The 24,765-nt window shown below is 41.6% G+C and overlaps 3 protein-coding genes across 5 annotated transcripts; 2 read left to right on the top strand and 1 right to left on the bottom strand.

The window, feature by feature from the left end:
• Positions 1 to 335: 335 nt before the first annotated feature.
• Positions 336 to 9,857, bottom strand: edrf1 (erythroid differentiation regulatory factor 1). Its single transcript, XM_034551893.1, has 25 exons — positions 9,347 to 9,857; positions 9,036 to 9,241; positions 8,058 to 8,124; positions 7,838 to 7,963; positions 7,614 to 7,738; positions 7,366 to 7,522; positions 7,054 to 7,155; positions 6,849 to 6,970; positions 6,452 to 6,563; positions 6,111 to 6,258; positions 5,928 to 6,039; positions 5,466 to 5,577; positions 4,861 to 5,136; positions 4,647 to 4,718; positions 4,404 to 4,551; positions 4,129 to 4,320; positions 3,747 to 3,947; positions 3,296 to 3,502; positions 2,811 to 3,037; positions 2,498 to 2,656; positions 1,935 to 2,084; positions 1,683 to 1,836; positions 1,481 to 1,596; positions 1,171 to 1,343; positions 336 to 1,074 (listed from the first exon to the last, which is right to left on the bottom strand). Exons 1-25 carry the CDS (start codon positions 9,443 to 9,445, stop codon positions 918 to 920), a joined length of 3,720 nt encoding a protein of 1,239 aa, XP_034407784.1. The 5' UTR covers positions 9,446 to 9,857; the 3' UTR covers positions 336 to 917.
• Positions 9,445 to 14,243, top strand: si:ch1073-143l10.2 (autophagy-related protein 16-1). Of its 3 annotated transcripts, none has more exons than XM_034551897.1 (7): positions 9,445 to 9,557; positions 11,031 to 11,142; positions 11,250 to 11,334; positions 11,569 to 11,642; positions 12,362 to 12,613; positions 12,745 to 12,866; positions 13,562 to 14,243. In XM_034551897.1, exons 2-7 carry the CDS (start codon positions 11,045 to 11,047, stop codon positions 13,633 to 13,635), a joined length of 705 nt encoding a protein of 234 aa, XP_034407788.1. In that variant the 5' UTR covers positions 9,445 to 9,557; positions 11,031 to 11,044; the 3' UTR covers positions 13,636 to 14,243. The 3 variants fall into 3 exon arrangements, with proteins under 3 accessions (XP_034407788.1, XP_034407787.1, XP_034407785.1); XM_034551896.1 differs by having other exon boundaries at positions 9,446 to 9,557; positions 11,079 to 11,142; XM_034551894.1 differs by lacking the exon at positions 9,445 to 9,557 and adding an exon at positions 9,925 to 11,000 and having other exon boundaries at positions 11,079 to 11,142.
• Positions 14,244 to 14,738: 495 nt separating this feature from the next.
• tex36 (testis expressed 36) lies at positions 14,739 to 15,690 on the top strand. The gene is made up of 4 exons (XM_034552492.1): positions 14,739 to 14,789; positions 14,887 to 15,027; positions 15,212 to 15,286; positions 15,376 to 15,690. The coding sequence occupies exons 1-4, from the start codon at positions 14,739 to 14,741 to the stop codon at positions 15,688 to 15,690; spliced, it is 582 nt and encodes a 193-aa protein (XP_034408383.1).
• The last annotated feature ends 9,075 nt before the right edge of the window (positions 15,691 to 24,765 follow it).

Genomic DNA, 24,765 nt, shown 5'->3' with positions numbered 1-24,765 from the left:
GGCAGTTCAATCCTCGGCTCCGCTAGCACATGTCTATGTGTCCTTGGGCAAGACATTTAACCCCAAAATGTCTCCCGTAGCTGTGCCTCCGGTGTGTGAATGTGTGGGAATGTTAGCTACTCCTGATGGGCAGGTGGAACCTTAGCTCCTCCCATCAGTGTGTGAATGGGTGAATGATGACGAGTAGTGTTAAAGCGCTTTGCGTGGTCGGAAGACATTAACTAAACTAAAAGCCAGTCAGATGTGTGTCCTGTTAGCCAGAGGGCACCGTAGTATGTTGTGATGCTTTAGGAGAAACCTGCAATATCGTAAGTCAGTAGAAAATATGGCACGTCAAAATTTAAAAACTTTTTATTTTCAAGTCACAGCAAACCATGCTGATATAAACTTATATTTATACATACAGCCATGTGGACAAACTAAACTCTGAGTTTGCATTAAATGTTGCCAACAGTTTGGAAAGGACATAACTCTTTTGATGTGTGATTCTTCAAAATCTTATGTCGTATGTTTTTAGTTTTGTAGAAAAAATGAGGCAATCTAGGTGATGATCAACACATCCTAGACATAAGAGCTTTACATGTGACCCATAACTGCTTAAGCAATAAGAAAATTAAATAATATCTTTGAATTTACTTTTCACAAAAATTTACAATTCAAAAACCTGTGGTGCAAATGTTAGAAAAAGATGAGCTCATTTTAAAAATAGGCGCAAAAGGTGAAAGTAGCTGTCGAACTGTAATTTAAAGTAAGACGGTGTTGCCTGAGCATGTTGATAATGGTGTCTCCAAATCGTCGTTTTCCGTCACAGCATTTTTTGAGAAGACAGTTGTCAAGTCTGGCAAGTCTTCCCTGAGCGGGGTCTTGGGGAGGAGTTAAGGTCTTGAGTGTCTACCTTGCTCTGGTTGATGTCGTCATCATGAATGCGTGTCGTCACTTCCTGTTTGTGGGGTCAGCTGCTGCAGGAGCTCTATGTGGAGCTTGACGCGGCTGAGGAGAGGTGCGTTTTTCTCGGCTCGCAGCAGCTTGGAATACACATTCTTATAGGTTTTCAACAGCTCCTCGTCCTTATTGCTGTATTAAAAAACACAAATAAGATGGTCAGGAGTGAGCACTGTGTAAGTCAAAAGGATATTGCACACGCCGTAACGGTCTAATATTATTTCTCACCTCGGCTTCCGTTTCATCGTCGTCATCAGTTTGATCAGCTGCAGCAGCAGGAAGGAGAAACTCGGCTCAAACACCCCAATCAGCTTCATCACTTCCTGGAGGTTGAGCCCTGAGGTGGAGCCACGGACCACATCAGGAGGCTCTGCAGACTCAGCTGCGTCTGCTTCACTCAACTACCGCACAAGGAATGAGAGGACAAGATGTGGGTTTCAGTGCGTGATCCATAAACTGACCATAGCGTTAACGTGTACGTGTACCATACCATAACCATGACAAAGCATCCTTTACGGTCTGCTTTTCTGAGACGTACCTCTATCTGCTCCTCCAGCAGCTCGTTATGAATCAGCTGGAAAGCACAGCGAGTTTCTGCCATGATCTCTACTGCTCCAGTCAGGCTCTTCAGCTTGGCTGCATTGCTACTCTGACCTGTGTGAACACAACATGAAACTGTGGATGGAAAACGCCATTTCTCTTGACAAAACCAAACACGACTACAGACAACCGTTGCTCACCTGCCATGGTGAACTCAGCAAAGGCCACCCTCTCCAGGAGCGTGCGGAGCAGCTCACACGGTGCATCTTTGAGGCTGAGGAACAAACAGACCGCCTTGCTGTAGTGAAGCTCTGCCAGGCTGCGATGCTGCTTCCTCAAGTGTTCATCTCCCACCTGTCCCATGGAGCATGAAACACAAGTAGCTATAGCATCCCATCTCCAGTAATTCCATTCTAGTCAGAGTGACGTTTTGAATTCTTGTCTCATTGTACCTGGTTGCGGAAGCAGCTGTGGTACATCGAGGCCAGGCGGTGGTGGATGGTGGCAGCTCTGTACTGGTAGAGCGGCTGACGAGCCGACTCAGTCTGCAGGTCACAGTACTTCAGGGACTTCATCATCGCCTCCGTCACCTCACGCTCAATCTGGGGAAAACAAACGGGGATGAATGGACATTTGATCGCATGTGTTGGCGTTATTGGTGCTAAACAACTGATAATGCACCCATTAAAAGTCACAATGATTGCCTTTTTGGCATCAATGATCATTTTCAGTAGTCCATTCAGTTGCAAAATAATTAAAATATCTGGAACTTTAACTTAATTCACATTCAGAATTCTTGTGAAACGGGAGACTGCAGCTCAGTGGGGAGAGCGGTTGTCCCGTAACCACACGGTACTCTGTCCTTGAGCAAGACTCTGAACCCCCAGTCGCTCCCCGGGCGCTTGACTGCAGCCCGCTGCTCCTTAATAACTAAGGAGGGGTCAAATGCAGAGAAGAATTTCCCCACTGTCGGATCAATATAGGATACATTATTATTATTATGAAACCAACGCACCTGCTCCTGGGCCTTCCTGGACAGCGGGGCGTAGTCCTGCAGCAGTGTAGCCAGGGTGAAATAGGTAGTGGACAGCTCCCAGTTTACGCTGTCCCACACCACTGGGTGGTTCTTTCGGCTTGCCAGTGACTTTATAGCCCTCGAATAGTAGACGATGGCCTGAGGTGAAATAATAGATATAATCAAAAGCATACAATTTAAGGGTTAAGATGTTGGGAGATACCAGATCGTTGCAAAAAATCTGATCATTTTCCATCACTTAAGTGAGAATGCTGGATCCAGAGTTAAAGACATTGAGTGTTTGAAATTGCACCTTGTTGTAGTAGAGGGCCTCTTCAGGCGAGAACTCTCCTCGGCTCTGGTCGGCGGACACGGCACAGTGGGCCTGAGCACAGATTCTCATCAGCCTGCCGGTATTACACAGCAGCAGGGCGGTGTTGGTGCTGTCCCCAATGGCTTCAAAGTCCTTCATGCCTTTCTCAAAGAATGCAAAACTCTTTTTCCACATCTCCTGCTCTGCCACGGACACAGACTTCTTCACTAGAAGGGGAGGGGGGAGGGGCGAAGGAAAGTTAGAAACAGCTACATGTGCAAAGGAGAAATACGTTTGTATGAATGTTCTCCATTTGATCCAGGTTGAAATAGATTTGTATATGGTGGTATATTTCAAGTGCAAAGCATTGACAAATTCTGTAAATTACAGCAATAAATATAGGTGGCTCAAAAGTAATAACTGTAAATGCACTTTCTGTACACTTAGCATATTGTTTGATCTGTTAATCTATTAATCCAGCATACCTTCTTTCTCAGTCTGCATGGCTGCAGCCTGGTTCATGTAGTAGACTCCCATCTCGTTGCGGATGTTTCCCAGCCTTTTAAGGACCTGAGCCATCTGATCTTTCAAAGCCTCTGAGATGACCAGTTCATATGCTGCTTCATAGCACTTACTACTAACAAATAGCTGGTACTCCGGGTCCATGGCCAGGTCTGTTGCCATATTAAAGGCTAGTGGAAACAGAGTAAAGGCGTTGATGAATGAATGACGAAAACGAACAACGGGATAAGGCGAGAAATTCTACGACATTTTGGGGTGAAACAAGCACGGAAATGTCATCGTGAATGATGTCGGCGGAACTGAAAAGGATAAGAAGACATTTAAGTGTGTGCTAACACCCCTAATTTCAAAACATCAAGCAGGAAAGTCGGCTATTGTGCGTTTCAACATCAGTGCGTCTCTTTAGTGACGAACCCTGGCAGCTGCTCTCTCTGTGCAGGCTGTGCAGGATCTCCTGGTCCTCTTTGGTCTGGTAGCTGTATTCCTCCAGGTAAGCGGCTCTGTTGTTGGCATTCTGGGCCAGCATCAGCTGGATGTCCCCACACAGAGACAGGCACTGGCTGTGAAACTGCAGCACGTGTGGGTGCAGTGCACCGCTCACTGAACAATAGGCATCTGGAGGAAATGGTAGAAGAGGACGAAAGAAGGATAACTTATCCTATTCATCATTAAATATTAAAGTAACTGTTTATAATCTGCCTGGTAGATATTGTACTCTTTTCAGCAACAGTCTTTCTCCAAAAAAAACACTGAAAAGCAATAACTATCATAATATTATTGAAGTAAACAAACTCACCGTAACACTGCAGAGATAGCTTGATGTAGCGCAGGGCTCGCCCGTACTTCAGCAAGTTGCTGGCTGCATCAGACAGGACGTAGTAGGCCTTGGACGCTTTGAGGAAGAGCTGCAGCTTCATGCGGTGCTGCCACGAGCCGGGTATCATCCCAGAGCGAGATGGGTGCTTCTCATCCGCCTGCAACGGCCTCGCTGGTGACACCAGATGCATGCAGGGGTTTTTTATTATGTGGGGTCATATTAATTATCCTTTGAAATAAAGACTGTAGACTGACCCCTTTCCAGAAGAAGAGAGATGCCTTGCTCAGCAGCGCAGGCTCCGATTGCACTTCTGTCCTCGTATTTAAGAGGAATGGGTGTGTTGGGGTCTGCGGCTGGGAGATCACTCTCCTTCTTGATGGTGCCATCCACTGCCTTCAGCCCCTGTGAAGTGTGTTACAGTTATCAACACAGTAGACGACACATCACATGATGAGCATTGTCTGGTCACTAAACATAAACATCATGCAGAGACTTGCCTTCAGCGCATAGCTCAGGACGTGTCTGCATCTCTCCTCCTTGTCTTGAGAAACAGGGAAGGCACCGCTTGGCTGTAGAGATTTTTTTTTAAGGGGGGGGGGGGGGGGGGGGGGGGGGGTTGTGTTTTGGTGTTGACATACAACATATGTATCTTTATATTTGAACTGTCCCCTCAGGTCTGTGTGAAAGAAAAACATTTGGAGGGGCACTCACTCTGATCTGGTGAGTGGATTTGTATTTCTCCGGGACCGACAGCTCCCCTACGGAGCGGATCACAGCCACAGCTTTACTATCATCCTGTGGGCTGGAGAAGGAGCTGTAGGAGCCGTTCTCATCGCTGTCCTCAGTCAGCTCCTCCTCTTCCTCCCTATCTTCGTCGCTGTAGCTGTCCTCTGATCCGCCGCCCCGAAGCGACTCCCCTTCATCTTCTTCCGGAGGCTCGTCGAGCTGGAACAGCTCTGACAGCATGTAGTGGGCGGAGGCCATGATCTGAACAGACAGGAGATGGAGGAGATCAGGACTGGAGTCAGATTCAATCACATCTAAAACTATGGCATTATCAGATTAAGTCGAGTGGTTTCCCTTTTTACTTTCCTGATGTCTAAATATAGATGGAAAATACTGGTCTTATCTAATCAGGTGGTATGATGACTAACTTTGTTTCTCTGGATGACTTTTCTACCCATCTATCATTTAACCTGGCAGCTCATCAATGCACTCCAGGACTTTGGTTGCTGACTTTCAAGTTGGTCCTCCTCCCATTTAAATGTAATCTTTTCAAAAAGAATGGGGCTATTTATCTTTAGATCCTTGCTTACTTGGGGGTGCCTCTCCTCATCCAGAAGTTTGACACAGTTTAAGAGCAGAGTTCTGATTGTGCCGTAGTGCTTTCTGTTTTGCCTCGCCTTCAGCATCAAGTTGCTGGCAACTCTGCAACCAGACACAGAAAATAGAACTCATTACATTTTGCACACTTTCATTGTTAATTATTAAAATCCATTTGCATACAATATCTGTACAACTTGAAAATGGCCAATTTAATCTCTTACCATTTAAAGATATTTCACTTTGAGATATTCAACAGCATAATACTGTTTAAATACCAAATTCAGTTAGCTTAACCAAATATCATAAACCATAAATATGACAAATAAGCAGCTCGTAAAAATACATATTCTACGTAAGATATTAAATGTCATGTTTTTGGATAGGAAAACATTTTAAAATCGTTCAGCTCCTGAAACGTATTGCCCTTTACGGTGCAAGATCCTGAGTCTTACCTGTATAGTAACACCGCCACGGGGAGAGTGAAGGGATTCTGACATTTCTCCTCTTCTGCCTCCTCACACAGAGTAGTAAGATCATAAAGCTTCACAATGTCACTCCCACTAGCTGTGGATTCAAGAAGTAACATTAGAAAATGTCAAGACAACTACAGGACTTCCTGTTCACTCGTCTCCCACCTTTGAAGAGCCAGTATGTGTGACCCTCTTTGGTGCAGTTGGACTTGAGGAACGAGAGGATATTTTGGGCGATGTCTTTTACCACCCTTGTGGAGAAATTTGAATTCTCCAGATGAGGGATGTCTTCTGTTTTTATCATCTCATATTTCTGCAGGAAAAAACTAATTATTTTATTTTAGTTATTAAAAACAAACTATTAAACAAAATATATATAGCTTATACTTCTGCTTATATGTCTGTATTCTGCTTCCACTGTGAAACTTAACCATAGAAATCAATAAACCAATAATAATAATAATAATACTCATTGCAATACTGGATTTCAGCAGACAGTGATTTACCTGAACAATGCCATTGACGTGAAAGCACATGACAAGCTCTGGGACATTACACATCAGATTGTCGAGCCAGTAGTCAATACCCGTTAGAATGTTGATTGGTTTATTGTTGTCCCTGAAAAACACAGTTAGAAAGTTAGATGTTGGATTAAAGAGGAATAATGCAGTGAAACAAACATGTTATTCTGGTGAGGTCCTAAATTACATTTATGGTTCACCATCTAGGGTCAGATAAACTAAAAACTATGCCATTATGTGCACAGATGTATTCATCTAGCTGACATCTGACCCCAACAGAAGTGTAATGCAATTAATATTACATAATTGAATTATCATTGTACTCTCTAAATGAGTTGTAATTTCAGATCCTTGATGTAAGAAAATAGTTTAAAATTCCAACCTGAGTCTCAGACTGACGGCAGGATAGCGACCACCTCCGAAAATAGGCATGTTGGACCCAACCAACATGTGGATATCTTCAAACGTCCACATTATGTTTCGCACAAAGTCGTTTCTTAAGCCCTGTCAAAAGTGAACACAGACATTAGCCATAAGCCACCAACTGCAGTGGGAAACCATTGAGGAGGGTCAAGAGCTTGTATTACCTGGCTGTTCTCCCCTTCGTCGAAGAGCATCGGGAGGTTTTGCTCTTTGGGGACAGAAGTCACCTGGCCCAGACCAAACTTGCTGTCCATAGAAACACTTTCCTGCACATTTGATAGTAGCAATACGGTCAGCGCAAGCAGTGCAAACCAAAACCCCTCATACACGTACGTTTCTTACCCATTCTAATCTAGAAACACATTTATTCTCACCACTTTCAGTTTTGATTGGCTACAGCACACAGGAAGAAATTCACATAATTTCTAAAGTGACACTGGAGACTGCTAAATAACAAAACAGCTAAGACACTGTACCTGCTTGGGAGCATCTGATTCTTCGGTATCAAACGCTGCACTGGTGAAGGCAGTGGGCCATGAAGAGCTGTACTCCTCTGCCTCATTCTCCTCCTCCTCCTCCTCCTCTTCATTTGGGTTGTCTGGTACAGGCTCTGCAGCCCCATCACCATTAATACTTTAAACACAGCAGTTATCGGATAAGACTGGGACCCGTAGTAAACGCTACTTGTGTATTTTCTATCATTGAAGCTCCACCAAGTACTCACCTGTAGTAGAGGAACTTTGACAGAATGGCTTTCTGATACCAGTGTTCTTTACTCTTCTTTTTCCTCTGCCACTTTTGGTCTATTAGTCGCTGGTAAAACTCTTTTAGCCACGTCCAATCTCCTGTCTACGACACACACACACACACACACACACACACGTCCTTAAAAAGACACTGTCATAAGGAATGTCCCTGACCTTAAAAAGTCTGGAGTGCCTGCTGTACCTGAGAGGATCGCATGAAGAGCTCTTGAATGTCCAGCTCATCCAAAAGCAACGTCCTCCCCACGCGGTGAACGGCCATACTGACGTGCGACTTGCTGTAGGGAATTTTCAAAAGCTTCTTGATGTTCTGGATGTGACAGAAAACAATGTTAACCCCAGGTGTACGAGCATGCTTCCGAAATAAACAAAGAAATCTGAGCTTTTGTAAGAGCTCCACAAACCTCAGAGTCCGATACCACGTCAACGTCATCTCCGATGCAGTCAATGAATTCATAAGCCATCCCGAAACTGCAAAAGAAGAAAATGGAACTTATTCACTTCACAGTGTTTGGGAATGGCGATATGGATTAAAGTCAGTCGAATTAACGATCGAAAGCCTTTGCTAATGAATCAGTATCTGTGATTTACCCACTGATATTTCTGTTTCAAATATAGTTGTGTAACCTCCATTCATTCATTACAGAAGTCCATTACACACGGCGCCTAAGATGGATGAACCAGTGGGTGCTAGTCCGTCCTCACGAGAGCATTCAGACAGACAACGGAGGCCCAGCAGGTTCCACAACTAAGCAGAGCACAAAGTATGATTCTCTTAGCCTCCAATACTAACTTTCACTTGGATCAGCAAAATATATACCGTACACAAGCCCTGAAGCTGTCATCACACACACACTGTCCTCTATCCAACCCAAACAACAACAGTTAAGTGTGTTTAAAAAACTGTGTGTGGTCACTTATAGTCCCATCTTAAAACACCTAACAAGATGTCTTTAGACTATTTATTCACCTTTATTAATATATATGGGGTGGACAAAATATTAGAAATACCTCAGTGTAATGCAACACAATTCAAAAGGCACCAGGAGCTGTAGACTCAAAAACAGCTCCAACACTAACAGAACATTACATAAATGATATGTATTACAGGGTATTAGTTTGAGCTAGGTCAGTCCAGTTAAAGCCTTCCCGAATAGCACCCAACCAACGATTACAATGTGTTTAACATTACAATACATATTCTGGTGTTTATACAATTGGCCACATCACTACAGGCAAGCAAAGTAGGCCTACTGGTTGGCAGTTCCATCATCCTTCACCCTAATTTATAAAGCAATAACTAAACTACTCCACAGAGACCAGCACAGCTTCACACCACACTAGAATAATACATATCAGTGTGTAGCCGTGGTGTTGTATACCTGGAAAAGGGCTTGCTCTTGCTGCTGGACCCCAACACGGTGGTGCCGGCGCTGCCCAGCTGAGGGTGTTCTCTCAACCAGTTGGCAGGAGGCAGCTTGAGGTCGGTCTTCTCCTGCAGGAGGGCATAGCTGGCAGGAGGCGGGGCCGCGGAGTACTTGACCACAGCACGGCTCTTGATCTCACTGGCCCCCGTGCACACGGAGTCCTTCAGGGGGGGGGGGGGACAAAGTAAAGCAAGCTCCCGTGACACCGGTGTCAAATCAAATCAAGATGCTTCCATCATAAACACGGTGTGACACGAGTTACTCACGTGTCTGCTGCTCTCCCCTGCGCAGGCAAGGCCACTGCTGTCTTCCTTTGCGTTGTCCGGCAGGGTCCCAGGCTCTCGGTCCCCAGCTGATGCGTCCATTACGGGACACGCGACCCCGGGTCAACGCAGCAAACACTGGCGATGTTCTAACAATCAGAGAGCCTACGACCCATGACTCGGGCAAGTCATGACAAGCTACGTGTTGGCAAAGGTAGGGAGCGAGACACGTCCGTTATCTCGGTAAAGTTGTCTCCAGTGTGATAGCTCGGAAGGCTAGCTCTGAGGAGGAGCGACGCTGGCTCGTGAAGCTGTGCTCAATAAGTGTAGTTTACACGGTTCTCTGAATTTAAGAGAGGCCGCGCTCACACGAGACGACGTTGTCGCTTTGTTATCCGTATTAATGTTCCGCCGTTACTTAGTTAAGTAGTTAGCTAAGGAATGAGCCTGCAGCTTCTTCTCCTCCCATCACCAGTCAGACAGTCTGTTGTTGTCAGAGCACACGTTATTGCCAGCAGTAACAACTTCCGGTTTCACGCTAAGATACAACTCGAAAACTTATCCCGTTTCTTATTTCGACAATCAGAATCACTCATGAATGTTAAGGAAAAAAATATCAATTTGTAACAGTATAACTTTACCTCGTATCACGGAACATATTTTAGTTACTGTGACTTATTGAGAAAAAGGTATGACCCGGAAGTGCTTTTCAGAGCCGCTGAGAGCCTTTCTAGAAATATTGAGCACCTTCTATTCTGTCCTGTTGTGTTTTATTCTGAAATGTAGTCGCATGTCTACCCAACCCAACTGTGAAGTGTAATGTTAATTTTATGTTAATATGTACAATGTATAAAGCTTGTTAATTTGGAGAATGTACTAAATATTTAATTAGAAGAACTTAAGGAGGCTATTAACAGCAAAAAGTACAATATAAAACTACTCATATCCCTTTCAAAGCATTATATCATATTATATTATACTATTTTATATTCTGTGGTGGATAAATTATTGAGATTTATTTAGTAGCCAAATCAGAATGTGAAAATAGGTCAAATATAAAATGCCTTTATAGTTTTAGATAAAAACGACTTACCTTAGCAGCACACATTTAGATTCATATTACTCAAATGTCCATAGATTGACATAACATGGACATTAAATGGACATGTGACAGTGATAACGTAGATCATATGAAATATTGGGATTTTATAAAATAATACCCACAAATTGAACAGCATCTTGAGCATTTAAATAAATGTTGTCCAAAAGTATTTTAAGTTTAAGTAGATATTATATTATAGTATGTTATGTAATAGTATAAAGGCAGAGGACAGATTAATGGTCAGACGATATAATGCAGGGGAGTGTGTAGCAGCTGACTGACTGAACAGGGAGGAGCTGTGAAACTTTGCTCGAGGCGTTGCATTCCTGTGCTCACGGGTTGGCTGTTCGTGTCCAAAGAAAAAACATTTAGTCTTCGACCAAAATCAAGTGGCAGCTCAAAACCCATTAAACCCCCCCGCGTCACGACATTTATTGGGACGGTGTGACATATTCGTTTTTATTACGATGGCAAGCTGGAAGAATCACGTGCGTGCTCGACTGCAGCAGAGAGACAACACTGAGAAACTCCCGTACGTCGGCGTCTTCACGAGCTGTAAGATGACTTATTTTGTTCCTCTTTCAGCCCTGTGATGATCGATGATGATGACGACGTGCGCCTCTTTTCTTTTAGTGGCTCAGTTGGAGGAACGTTTTGAAATTCGCAAACAAATTCTGGATGACGTTCAGCCCAAGAGGTCAGATTTTAGGCCTTTTCTGATGATTTGGATGTTTTGATATTGTTTTGTTTTTTATTTTTAAATTATTGCACTATTTTTTTTATTTTTTCACATTTCATTTCCAGTTTTGAAAGAGGTGGGTCTGAAGTTGGGAAAAACATCAGACTCCTTCAACTCCAACTGAGAGAGAGCGAACACCTTGAAGAAAAGGTGAGTGGAATTAATAATAAACGTTAAAATAAGTTACAGCTATTATTTTACTATATAAGCGGAAGCAGTTTGCGCCAATATTTGTAATAATTCTCAGGCAGGCGTCTGATGATTTAGAATAAACATGTATAGTGGCCGCTGTTTTTTTAGGGCAGGCAGTGACCTTTGAACTGGTGTGGTCCTCACTTTATCAACCATTCAATCAATTCATCCCTTTGCTTCCTGCGTCCCCAGCTGTCTCAGACTGTCTCTGATCTGACCACCGTCCTCTTTCTGAAAGAGGCTGAACTGCAGTACTGGCAGTCACGGTAATTTAGTTAATTTTAATCTCCAGACATTGCAACTTTCTTTATACAAAAGTGGGTATAATGACAATAGACTAAATAAACAATGTGTTCCAGTCCTATTGGTTGTTGGGTCACTTGTAGGGACTGGGAATTATTTGGGATATGTAATGTGTTTGTTTGACATGCATATACCATCTTGATATATTATTGGGGGTATTAAGGAGTTGGGTTTTTTTACGATGTCAAGGAGTGGGTCCAAAAAATATATTAACAACACAAAGGGAGGGCCTTGCTTTTTAACAGAATGAAATGTCTATATGATTTATATTACAGAAATAACTGATTGACCGTATTCCCTTACATTATATCCAATTATCAGACATCACAGAGCAAGTTGGAGAAATGCTGATGTTTTTTTGTGAACTATCTTGGCAAAGTTACCTTCCCATAATCGCTGTATATTTTACATAGTAAATAAAAGAATGTGAATATAGTCAGCTTGAGCATATAGTGACGGAACAACAGACGTGATATAGTTTATCCAGTGCTGCATTTGATAATCAACAGGTTAAAAACAGAAACACCTTGATTTAAGAAGCATGAAACAGCTTTAACCACTTGGTGTTCTTCAGTAGTGGATCGACTTGTGACCTAAAATCCAACATCTAAACGTTTGAAGTAACAATTCCCGGAGGTGATCAAAGGTGGAGTAAATCCAGATGTCACCTTGTCTGTTTCAGTGTGTCCCACTACCATCAAGAGGCCCTTACTCTGGCTAGAGGGAGTAACACCCTGAAGGCGACCCTTTCAGAGTTCGAGTTCACCATTGAGTGTCAGTCCAAAGAGTTGTCTGCCCTGCGTGCGGAGCAGAAAAGAGTAAATGAGGAGTTGACTGAGGCTTGGAGAGAGAAAGAAGAACTTCTGCAGCGATGGATGCAGGAGAAGAGGGAGGAGGCAGACCGGTTGAATAAATACAACGAGACACAGGAAGGGTAAGATGATCTCCCTGTTAATAATCAAAATTTAAAAAAGCTCAAACACTTTACTCACTTTGAACACACACAATAACATAACCACAGTTTTGGAGATCTTAAGTTGTTGCTGGCTACTGCTTTTTCTCCAGATGGCAACGTTTGGCCAAACAGCTGAAGAAGCACCGCCTTGGAGAGAAGAGGAAGGAGCGTGTTCCCATAGTGACGAGCTCTCGGAGTGGCGAAACAGAAACGCCTACATCAGTCATTCAGAGTAAGAATCAGCATTCTCTTCAAAATATGAATGCATAATGTAGTAGGTGCAATCAAATGGCTGCCTCTTAATTTAAAACCATTAGTTCACCTCAGTGCTGCGCACACACGGCGACCCTCGGAGGCACCAAGAGCCTTCATCAAGAGCATCCTTATGGCCTTCTTAATTAGGAGGGCCTAGTGGATGAGGTCAAGACAATGTTACTGTGATCAACAACGCACTAATGGTGCTGATGAGGACCCATTTAGCCTTCATCAAATAACTCAGTGGGCTTTTAGGGAATAATACCAGAAGTCAGCTCAAAGCCAGTGAGCCATATTCATGTTTAGTATCTCCAAATCCAGACCAGTAAGTTCAGACCAGTATCTTCACTTTGTTGGGACGTTTACTTTGGTGCTGCATTAGGACAAAGACTATGAAACCATGTTACTTCCACCTGATTATCGGACATTATAGACATAAACATGGTTGGTATTTTGCAGCGTGATTCCAGTATGTTGAGACTTGATGTACTTAAATATAACTCCTTTCAGACCAAAATACATAAATATAGAACTAGGGCTATCAATATGTGTGCTTACTCAATGACTTGCTTTGAAAAAAAATATGTTTGGACCCTGGATTCAACTGTATGTTGATGAACATAACCTGAAACATGTGATTCAACCTTTTTGTCCTGTTCATCTTATCCTCAGGGATCAATAACACAACAGATGTACACCAGGGGCCCTCAGACCACAGCCATGTCTCAGCGGTGGCAAAAGTCTAATATTTCCATGCGGATCCTGGAGACGACAGTTCTCAGCGCAAAGGTTATACCTCGCAGTACATTTTCCATTTCTCTAATATTTGCTCATATTTGAGGCCAGAAAGATTCCTACGGCGCAACCCTTTTAAAAACCAGAAGTGTTTAAATTAACCTAAAGATGTATGTAAAGATCCAGCCTGTTCTCTACATATATAGTTTAACTGAGACTTTCTTAAGAACGCCTACATTCTGCATTTGCTGCTTTAATAAACATTCCCCTTTCCCTAATGTCGATAACACTCCATTTATCTTATCACGTCTGGACTTTGTCCCGATTAACAACCTCTCTCTGAAGATGTAAAACAAAATCCTTCTACATGTACCATTTGAGGGGATAAACCGCCGCTGCTCATCCAGTTTCTGTCATTTGAGTTGCAGAAGATGGTGTTGTTGTAAAGTCAGGGCTTGTTATTAGTGACTATGTGCTCTTGTTTATTTGTAAAGAAAATCATGTGAATCATTTTTATTTCCTAGATCAAACGATGCATTTGAAAATAAATGAATACTTTTTAACATATTATTAAATAATAATTTTGAATAAATAACTGTTCTTATTAAGATGGAAAAGACTATCCCATTTTGAATATGTCTTTGTATATACATATGTATTGTTGTTTTTCTAAATCCAGTGTTGTACAAAATAAAGTCACTTATATGCAAATGCCATTTTTGTCATCCATCAGAGAACGTGTTTTCCTTCTACATCTCAAACCGATCAAAATTAGATAATTTGTCTTTAGTTGCTGAACTTTAGAACTCCTCGATAAAAGCTTTGTCTAATTCATCCAGATTCATGTTCCGAGAAGAAAAAATAGACATCTAATATTGTGTATATATAATTGCTTAATTTGCTCAAATGTAATTTTTTACAGTTGAGTTTTGATTTTCTTTTATGACAGAATTCCCATTCCACATCTCCGTGGCAAAATAAGATCACATTGCAGGTTGTGTGAGAATGCGGCAGCATGTTTCCATGGTCACCAGTGTGTTTGCATCAGTTAAGTTGTGTGTGTGTGTGTGTGTGTGTGTGTGCTGTATATGTGAAACTACTCAAACTGTTTTAAATGGCAAAAGGTGGAAACCGATATTCTTCAATGAGCAATGATGGCAAATGGGTAAGAAATTCTGAATTTCAACACATAATCGGATCATTACAAGTGACGACATTCAAACCTGAGGCTGTAATAAGCTTTTCTTTCATTTCTTTCTCAGTTTGCTCATCCAGTATCAGCAGAAAATGAGACCAGGAGTCGGGAGCTTTGTACAAGCACTGGGATCATGCTGACTCAGGTTCAATCATCATTGCCTCAGGCTTTGAACATAGAGCGCTATCCTAAATGGAAAACTCAGCAGGTGTGTATGTACAGTAGTAAGATAAAAGTGTTTGGCATGGCTGTTTCACTCCCCATGGCCCGGTGCTTTGAACGATTCCATTGCACTTCTGTAAAAGAAAGAAACTGCCTGCTCGTTTTATCTCATTCCACTGCATCCAGTTGTATCGCACTGGATACGGTCTTCAAAAACGCTTTCTTCACAGAAATCCAGAGAATATCCATTCTCCGAACATGACAACAAGCATGCCTTAAAAAACAACATCTCTCTCTTCACTCACGTGAGTATATACGGAGCTTCAGGCCATCATGAAATGTTCTTACCCATACGCCACATTGCACCTTGAGAGGAACCCCATATCTTCTGCAGGGTGTGGGGCGCAGGAAGTGTCTTGATGAACAGCAAAACTCCCACTTCTGCTTGTGCCACGATGGAGCTTACAGCAGCCCTGGGGGGACTGGGAGGAACCTTACGGTACACCAGACTGACTTTACGACCAAGCAGCCTGTTAATGATCCAACCGGCACCAGGAGGTTCCCCCGCAACCACAAGCAGAAGTCTGCGGAGGCAGCGTTGTCGCAAGCGGGGGAGAAATTCTTGTGGTTCGGGCGACTCGACTCCAACCACTCGGATACCCTACAAGTGCTCGCAGCTACCAACTGCTCAGCACCGTCCGAGGCCTGAGATGGCAATAGATGGCACGTTGAGTTGGCGCAGCGTAGAAGGGGGTCATGCAAACCTTCTGGCGGTCCAGCTGTCAAATAAATAACTGAATTAGAAACGCTAGAATCTCTGGTGTATTTGAAGCTCGTTATATCATTAGTGCATCTTATCATATACTTCAATGCTATTTTGAGACATCAAGTTATATTATATTGTGTTATATACTTAATATATAGGCTGCATAGTTGAAATGTATCATTTTTGTACTCAAATTACTCTTTCTTTTTCTCTTTTTTTTTTTTTACATATTTAAATATGGGGCACAAGCAATAGTGTCTAACAGTTAGACCTTCCCTTTCTGGTCAATGTTTCTGTTAAAAAACTCAGTCCGAGATAACCCCAATGACAAGTCTGGGTTGACTTTAGAAACTAGTTTTATAATTCAAATATACAAAATAATAGGCCTAGTATTAAATACATTAAAAGTTAAATGAGTCAAGGAGAGTGGCTGGACATTGTTGAGGAAATACACAATATGGAAAAAATGACTAATTTTCTAAGGTTAAAATCAAGGACCCATGAGCAGCGCTGGGAGAAGTGGATAGCATTCAAGGGATTAAGTGACCAGAAAAGAATGGTCCTAAATAGTGTAAAGAGCGATTGTTGACCCCCTATTGTTTTTCATTTCCTTCATTTATCTATTTATTCATTTTAATCTTCTTTTTTGTCATTTACAATGTTTTGTCGCGTTCTTTGTTACTTGAAAAAAAATCTATAAATAAAAAGATTTTTAAAAAAAATAATTAAATGAGTACAAACTAAGTGTAATAAATGAATAAATCTGGGATCTTTGCTAAATAGGGTACTTGAAGCATTGTACTTTTATAACATTGGCAGACGTACTATTTGCCAAAAACGACATTACCCATAATGCAACTTGACCACGGATAGCTGTTGTGCTAGTGGCAGCCTATGCAATCTGGAGCTGCTAACCTCAAGCACACTGCACAATAGTTTAGACTCGTGAGTGCACATGGAAGTACACTAACATGAAGTATGTGAAGTTTCACCGTCATAGAACTTTTCAATAAGTGAGAAAAGAGGAGCAATGAAACTGTAGGTATGGAAGTAATCTAAACATAATCTTAGGTGTTCAGGATTTTATTTATATCTGCGAGGCCATTGTAGAGCCCTGTGAGGCTGTTGGTAGTTCACAGTTTCACCAGCAGAGGGCGGCAGGTGTATATGAGTTATCAGTTGGCCTGATGTTGTACAATAACCAAGTTGTGTGAGAAATGTAATAACTAAAACCCCTGTGTAATGCTCTGAAACACATGATGGGGGGTGGGGGGAGATGTGGAATAATTAGAAAAATAATCCAGCTATTTTTATTCAATGCATATTAACACAAAGACATTAATTTAGAGCATGTTAAATAAATTAAGCTTGATTTGAGTCATAATGCATGGGTTTGTTTCACCCGTGGGCATGACAGCGGTGTGTGTGTGTGTGTGTGTGTGTGTGTGTGTGTGTGTGTGTGTGTGTGTGTGTGTGTGCGTGCGTGCGTGCGTGTGCGTGCGTGCTTCCTATAAGGAAATAGAAAGCGTGGGAGAATAACAGAGAACACGGCTCAAAGAAAGACACTTAAGTGAAGAGCATCCCCGACCACTTTCTCCAGGAGCTGATGTTTTCTCCAGAGTGCGTTCTGACCAGCTGCTTTCTTTCTTTAAGTAGCCACCGGGGAGATGGGTTTTTCTCTCAAGCTTTGTTTCAGCTGTATTAATTATCTGATCCACACGCAGCACCAACCTTGTAGGAGTTTGTTTCACTTGTAAAAGGTGATGCACATCTCGTGGTTTTCATATAGCGAGAGGAAGAGAAAAAAAGAAGAAGATGTGAAACATCCGTCCTCTTGTGTTTTCACTTTGACATTATCTCGCACGCTGCTGCCAACAAACTGATTCCTTGATGCAGGTGCACGACTGACACCGAGCTTTTTTTTTTAATGACCATATACCTTTTGATAAAAGAGAAGATTTTAAAAAAAATAAACAGGTGCACAGATGAAAAAGGGTTGCATCATTGTTAACATTATATTTACATTTGGTATATCTACAGTAGCCTCCCTGTAGATGTTCACATGTCCGTTAACTAATTCATCTTAAAGGGAAAAGAGGTGATTACTAATGACGTCATGTTGTGACAGTTTGGTTCTGTCTGCCACCTCTGTCCCTGTGGGTGCACTTTGGTTGAGACTCGAACAACAACTCCTCCTCCGCACGGCGGAAGCCACCAACATTTCATAATCAGAAAAACTCTCATTAGCTCTGTCAGAACAGCAGGAAGGGGTTTTAATACTTCACAGGTGATGGGAGAGCGTGCTGAACAAAAATAAATGTGCGTGTCAATCATCAGTCAGTGTGTGGTTATCGGTGTAATGTATGTTCCGCGGTAGGCGATTTATATGTATATCATGTAGAGGCAAGTATATGTAAATACAGCTGCTTGGTTGGAATATCAAACCTTGTCCCAAGGACAAAAGACACATCTCAGTAAACAAGCATTCAACCACCAAAGGCTTGCACTTCATGAATATTAAATCAGACACTTTGAATCCTACCTCTTTGGTGTTAGGAGGCCCCAGTCTGGATTCTTACCATTCACTGTGATTTATTCGCAGGTGCATGTGTCTCTTTGATGTGTTGAGTTGAGAGGTTTTGCACCTGTTGGAGAAAAAAAAAAAAAAAAAGAGCTTTGAAAACAAGAGGTGGATTTGCCAGACAGTGAAAATGACAACAACAGAAGTTTGTGTGTGTGTGTTTTCTTTTTTAAAAAGGCTGCTGTTTTGACATACTCTGTTGTGCAAAATCACTTTTTTTGTCAAACAAAATCTAGCTTCTTTTTTTTTTCCCTTCTCTTTTCTTTTTTGTTTGTTTTGTGCTCTCATTTCAGTTTTGGCATCTGCTCGGCGTTGTGTGTTTTACGTTATGTCTATTACCTATCCATTAAAGACGTGACTTGAAGAGAGAGTTGCCATGGAGATGTTTCGGTTAAATCACATATCTCAACGATTTCTCCGGTTTATTCTTTTGCCAATTTTAATTAATGTCTATAGCTTCCCTCGATTTCTTTAGAAATGTTCTCTCTCTTCATATATTCCTTTTAATAAGGTGTCAAGGCTCACAATGAGACTAACCTTTCATCTAGTTCGGCATCCTGTGCAAATACTGCAAAGTCCAACGCAGCCACAGAATTGACTCCCCGTAAAACTCCTTACAATCTCCTGTCAGTCATTCCACTGACAGTACTTACACATCCCTGGCAGTCTCTTTTGTTTTCAGACCGCCCCCCCACCCTCCCCCCAGCAGCCTTGTGGTCCTTGTTCCAGTAATGGTCAGGGGCCCTCCAGAGTCTGATGGTGGTGATAAAAGTGTCCGGCTATCTAATTTCCACAGAGGACAAGATAACATCGTGAGAACATTCCCATCACTCGAGGAGTTTGTTCAGTGGAGACAAGAGCTCCCCAGCTCAGCTCTGTGTGTGTGTGTGTGTGTGTGTGTGTGTGTGTGTGTGTGTGTGTGTGTGTGTGTGTGTGTGTGTGTGTGTGTGTGTGTGTGTGTATTGTTGTGTCTTTGCAATGTGTGTTTTCAACCGAGTGCTCTGAGCTCGTTAACTGCCGTCCTGCTCCCCGCGTTGCAGCTGTGAGGTCCGCAGACCTGACATCATGGCTCCGAGCAGCGCCTCAGAAACACCGCCTCCGAAGAGCAGACCTCTCCTCGCACTGCGTCGCACTCCTCCATGTATTCTCTAAACCTCCGACACAGTTTGCATGCTAATTTGTGTGTAGGTGGTCGAGGTATAATTACATTAGGCCGGTTGTAAACAAAGACTTGCTAACAGCAGTCTGTTCAAGTATCCCACCCGCAAGGGAACACAAAAGTAGTTTATACAAGGATGGAAAAAAATGTATCATGCATATTTTAAATGAACAACATTGTATTCAAGAATGTGTCAGTGTGCAAGCGTAGCTGAGATTTAACAGAAACATGTTTTGCTAAATAAGAGATTGATAATGAGATTGATCTGTTTTAAGGCCTTTAATGTGAAATTAGTGCTTTTTTCGAGCACGACAAGCTTTTTGGATTCCTGATCTTGTGTTTTGTTGTATATTTAGAGTGAGGGGCAACAACGCAGAGGCAACACGTCTATCCTCTCTGCTCGGAAACACACTTCTTACCTCAAACAGTGGCTCAGTTCAAATGTCCACGTTTGTATAATATTACCACGAATTGCATCACTACTTATGAAGCTCCACCTCTTAGTTTCATCTAGTCTGATTCTGCTTCATAACCTCAGCATCACAGCATTGGGAGAAAAAAATCACACTTGATGTGTATAGAGACTGATGGGTATTTCAACAAATGAAGTTGGTCACATTTGAGATCGTCTTCCTATTGGAGGAGACACATCATATTTCCTCCAGTTGATATTGTCTGTGCTCACAATATATAGAAAATGTTGTTGTTTGGTGAACTTTCCTGCTTTTAGCTCCGTTGCATACCGTATCTACAGGTCAACCCTGGAAAAAGCTTGAACAGCTCACATAACCATTCACAGTATTATTATTATTACAGTATATTTCCTGCTGTAGGAGGAAGCAAAAACATCCATAGAGCTCTCAACAAGTCCAATGAACTGTTTTCCCACTTATTCTCCAGTCAAAGGGGTAAATCTGCTTCATTTGCATTCTGTTGGAGGCATAAATATAAGCCCAATGATGGAATCCTTGTGTCAGAGGCCTTAATGTAGTGGAATATGATTAGATGTGAGTGCGGTCAGAGTGGTATTGTGTGGCTTTGTTTTAATCATATTTTGCTATCTCAAAAGACTTTCTGCTGCTGCACTATATGTGCACTTAGTGCAGGAGGTACTGTACATGCAGTACAATGGCACACTCATATCAATCTGACATCATTATCAAATGTAAATTACACTCCAGTGAGCTTCTCATTACAATATCTCATATTTAGTGGGGATCATAAGTGGTTAAATTCTCAATTTTAACATGAACTCCACTTTTAGGCTGCTGATGATCACAACTGCTCTGATAGTGATGTTTATCTAAAATCGTAAGAGAGGTCACCCCAGAGATAGATGGGTTATCCATAGTGACATAAACAAGGTTATTTCAAATAGAACCAGATTATTTCGATAGAATGAAATTGTATGAATGTTCGGATTGAATGAATAAATAGATTATAGGTTTATTTGGATATTGAGGACTAAAGCAAAATACTGTAGCATTACAGTACGCATAAAGGACCAAGTAAAAGGAAATGCAATGAAAAAGGTGATTTGCGTGGAAAAGACTGATTCAAGGTTGCAGTGAAATATTCCTTCAAATGAAGTAAAGAGTGGAGCAGCATAAGAATAACCCGTCTTTAAAGATTAACATAACCCTTGGAGGTGTTATTGTATCCCAGTACCCAAGTCAAGACTTCGGCAGGTGCAGAACAGCTCTCCCTCTCTGTGAGTTACTGTATTAAGTCCCTCAAATTTAGTAGCACAATCATGAGCCTCCCGTTCACTCTCCGGAGTAGAAGAATCGCTTTGCATTTTAAAAAGGTCAAACACTCAGATCTCTGCCAGGAGGAATTGGGGGAAGAAATAATGTCTCTCTGCAGAAATATGCAGTCGCACACTACTGATCCTCTCAAATACCCAGTGTACAGTGGAGAGATTAGAGGTGTGTGTGTGTGTGTGTGTTTTGACTGTCATCCTCTAACAGATAGTTTATAAACAAAGGCAAATCATACTATCAAACCCTAATTGTGTGCGCATTTTAATAACTTCCAGGACTGTATTGATTTAGTACAACCAGATTCTTAAGCTAGGGACCGGAGTATAATAATAAAAAAAAGGGGGAACATAGTCATCTAAATGAATTGTTATTTGAAATGTGGAAGGTGATTTGCTTATAGTGACCTATAATAAACATAACAAAGGATAAGCTCATAATTAGCAAACACAGCCTTTTGTAGGATTAAAGCTGTAACAATGAAGCAGACTTTGAACTCTTTTATATATATATATATATATATATATATATATATATATATATATGTATATATATATATAAAATGACAACAAGATAGTAAATCTTCCACATGTGGCTAACAAGTTCAGGAAACCAACATACAGTATAAATTGTACATCATGCATGCAATTTTACAACATTTACTGAACATACTGCATCGTTGACCTGGGCATTCATCGTTAGACTTTAGTGAGTAAGTGCCTTAAGTCCTCTTCTGTTTTATTTATTTAAGAGAAAAAGAGGTCTTCATCTAAATCCGAATTCACCGTTTCCTCTGCTTCTTCCTCCTCCTGTCATCCATCCCCTCTGCTGCCATTGAAAACATATGCTTCCGTTGGTGTGCCCTGTTGGCTGGTGTTGGTCTTTGGAGTGTTTGGGTTTATGCCCAGTAGTTACATTGTGCTGGAGACAAAATGACCACAGGGAGAGATGCACTCAGGACAGGGCCAAGAGCCCCCCAGGCCTGGGACCACACACACAGTGCACATGGTACAGAAGCTACAGCAAGACACAGAATAGAAGGTAGGCATTAATGATTCATCCATCGCTAACGGGGACTTTCTTTGTCTTTGTGGAAAGCTCCATTTAAAGACAACTATGTGCTGGAAGTGTTGGAAAAGAATGGAGAGACTAAAGCGACCAAGAAATCCCAAGATGCTCTCTGCCATCTGCTCGCCCCGCACTGCAGAGCGAATGAATGGACGGTCCGCGACTGCTCTATTGCTCGGACTGAGACTTTAAAAAAAGGGAGAATATGGATTGCATGTTTTAAGCATGACATCAAGGCACAGCTGCAGTTGCTGCGATCTGCACCATGTGGCAGGAAGAGGAGGAACAGTGTAAACATGGAGTTGAGCTTCAAATCCATCTATCTACCAATGTGTATCTATCTGTGTATCTAACAGCAGTTACAGCCAGGGCCGTAAAGGCATACAGAGGTCAACAACACCCCCTTTATAAAATATTGATCAGACAGACATCAAACAAAGAAAGTCTGTAAAATGTTCTGTTAGAGCTGTTGTAACTGTAACTGTTCTTGTATATTGTATTCCCCCAAAGGTCCAATTACTGTTGCAAAGTCTCTTCCACAGTCCCCCCCCCAAAAAACTGAAATCTGCTTAAATAAATGCAATATTCATTCAACCATGTATAGATTGAATTATTGGTCTAAAGTAAAATCTAAATACAGAGTCTACAAATAATAAAATCAGCCTCTATACCAAGGCTGTGTAACGTTCAAATATAGAACGTAAACACCTGCTGGGTGCTCATTTGTCGTAGTAATTCCAGAAACACGCTTCACTTTTTTCAGAGAATCTCAATATAAGAAATGCTGAATGAGAGATTCTTTTGAGTTCAAGAAGATAGTGGAAAGCAGTCCCTCCATAGGCAAATGAAAGCATGTTTTTAAGTTAATATTGATTTACACATTACTAAATGAATGGACTGCACCGGTTAGCGAACTAGTTTTCACTTAGAGATTAGTTGCTAAAGATGTTCACCCATTCTAACTGAACCAAGTGATAACAACTCATGTTAGTTTGCTGATATATGACCAGTTTAGATTGAAGAGTGATCATATATTATTAGCCCAATTATAGAGTAGCCTCCAATTAGATGGCTATATTCACTTTTTACTGAAATGTAAGTCTGGTAACAAATCCTATGGCTAATCTTCTAATATACTTCCAATTGTTGTCTATTCTCAGACTAGGATGAAACATGGCTTCATTTGGGCTAAATATGTGTTTTGCCACTGGCAGATGTAATGACCAAAATACATTTTCTGCTTTCCCTCCCCCATCACTGAATGCCATTATGAATTGAAATTGTATGTACGTCTATTTTAAGGTCATTTCCCCACCACACACCCCGGAGCGTTTACTGGCACAGGAATGTCTCTAACTTCCCTTTTTCATTTAAAAAAAGAAAACCCAAACAATATTGTTTTTGCTCACGAGAACTTTAGCCGTCTAAGAGCGGCCAAGCACGTGTTTCTCTACCTGACGATGTGTCAGTATTGGCGTGTTGATATTCGAAAGTAACGGTTCATTGAAATTGTGCTTTTTTATTATTTGAATTCTTGAGCACATTTAGATATAAAAATAACTAGCTTTGTAAATTACCGTAAACATTTATTTAATCTAACCATTTAGCAGTAGCCCTGCAGTCCACTAGATGGCGCTGTGCGGCCCACCAGTGGTTGAGTATAGCTGCTTTAAACTGCTGGAATACTAACTCTGAAAATATATATATATAATTTCTTCATGTACGCACAGTAAATATGAATTCATATGCTACCCACATAAAAGCATTGATAGTTATGTTTAATAATTTGGCCAAAAATGAGAAGGGATGGTTACAGCTTATTGTGGAGGGACCGCCTACTTAGCGGTATCTTAATTAATCATGTAGCCTTGTTGACTGCTTTTGATTGGAGGGTTGCTACAGATGTTTCATGGCAATGGTAATTTACACATTAATAAAGTCTTAACCGACTAAAGACTTGCCTCAGGTTTTAACACTGTCGCTAAATTCAGTAATGTAGAAGTTAGGTGGAAGTCTACACAAATAGTACGCAAAACTGCCAACAAAATAAATAAATACATGACCTTAGTAGCTACGGCTCTGTTTATAGAAACCAACATAACACATCTGTATTGTATTGATATAGATTCAAAATGATTGCCTGGTCTCTTTTTCTGAAATAAGCTAATATTTTGAAAGCTCTAATTGCATCAGATTGGCCAATCAGACTTTAAATTACTCAAACTGAGTCGGGGGAAGGAAAAAAAAAACACAATCGAGTCTAAAAAGATAGATAACACAATCACAAATCGCCTTTCTCATAATGTCCCACTGTTCCATCTCCATCAACTGCAAGTCCCTCGTGTGTGTTTTTCTGTGTGTGTGTGTGTGTGAGAGTGTGTGTGCGCGCGTGTGTGTGCGCGCGTGTGCGTGTGTGAGTGAGGGAGAAGTGGGCAAAGGCTCCGCCTCAC

This window comes from Cyclopterus lumpus, chromosome 15 (assembly GCF_009769545.1).
Source record: "Cyclopterus lumpus isolate fCycLum1 chromosome 15, fCycLum1.pri, whole genome shotgun sequence".
Taxonomy (NCBI): domain Eukaryota; kingdom Metazoa; phylum Chordata; class Actinopteri; order Perciformes; family Cyclopteridae; genus Cyclopterus; species Cyclopterus lumpus.
The sequence above is the reverse complement of the archived record's forward strand: the minus strand, read 5'-3'. Positions and strand labels throughout refer to the sequence as shown.

Excerpts from the sequence above, each read along its gene's own strand:
- edrf1 (XM_034551893.1), bottom strand. The coding sequence starts at position 9,445 with ATGGACGCATCAGCTGGGGACCGAGAGCCTGGGACCCTGCCGGACAAC. Across the intron at positions 7,523-7,613 it reads TCAAAGTTCCTCTACTACAG|TATTAATGGTGATGGGGCTG; the intron begins GTGAGTACTTGG and ends CTGTGTTTAAAG. Across the intron at positions 6,259-6,451 it reads ACGTCAATGGCATTGTTCAG|AAATATGAGATGATAAAAAC; the intron begins GTAAATCACTGT and ends TTTTTCCTGCAG.
- si:ch1073-143l10.2 (XM_034551894.1), top strand. The coding sequence starts at position 10,913 with ATGGCAAGCTGGAAGAATCACGTGCGTGCTCGACTGCAGCAGAGAGAC. Across the intron at positions 11,335-11,568 it reads GCGAACACCTTGAAGAAAAG|CTGTCTCAGACTGTCTCTGA; the intron begins GTGAGTGGAATT and ends CTGCGTCCCCAG. Across the intron at positions 12,867-13,561 it reads GCCTACATCAGTCATTCAGA|GGATCAATAACACAACAGAT; the intron begins GTAAGAATCAGC and ends TCTTATCCTCAG.
- tex36 (XM_034552492.1), top strand. The coding sequence starts at position 14,739 with ATGGCAAAAGGTGGAAACCGATATTCTTCAATGAGCAATGATGGCAAA. Across the intron at positions 14,790-14,886 it reads TGAGCAATGATGGCAAATGG|TTTGCTCATCCAGTATCAGC; the intron begins GTAAGAAATTCT and ends TTTCTTTCTCAG. Across the intron at positions 15,287-15,375 it reads ACATCTCTCTCTTCACTCAC|GGTGTGGGGCGCAGGAAGTG; the intron begins GTGAGTATATAC and ends TATCTTCTGCAG.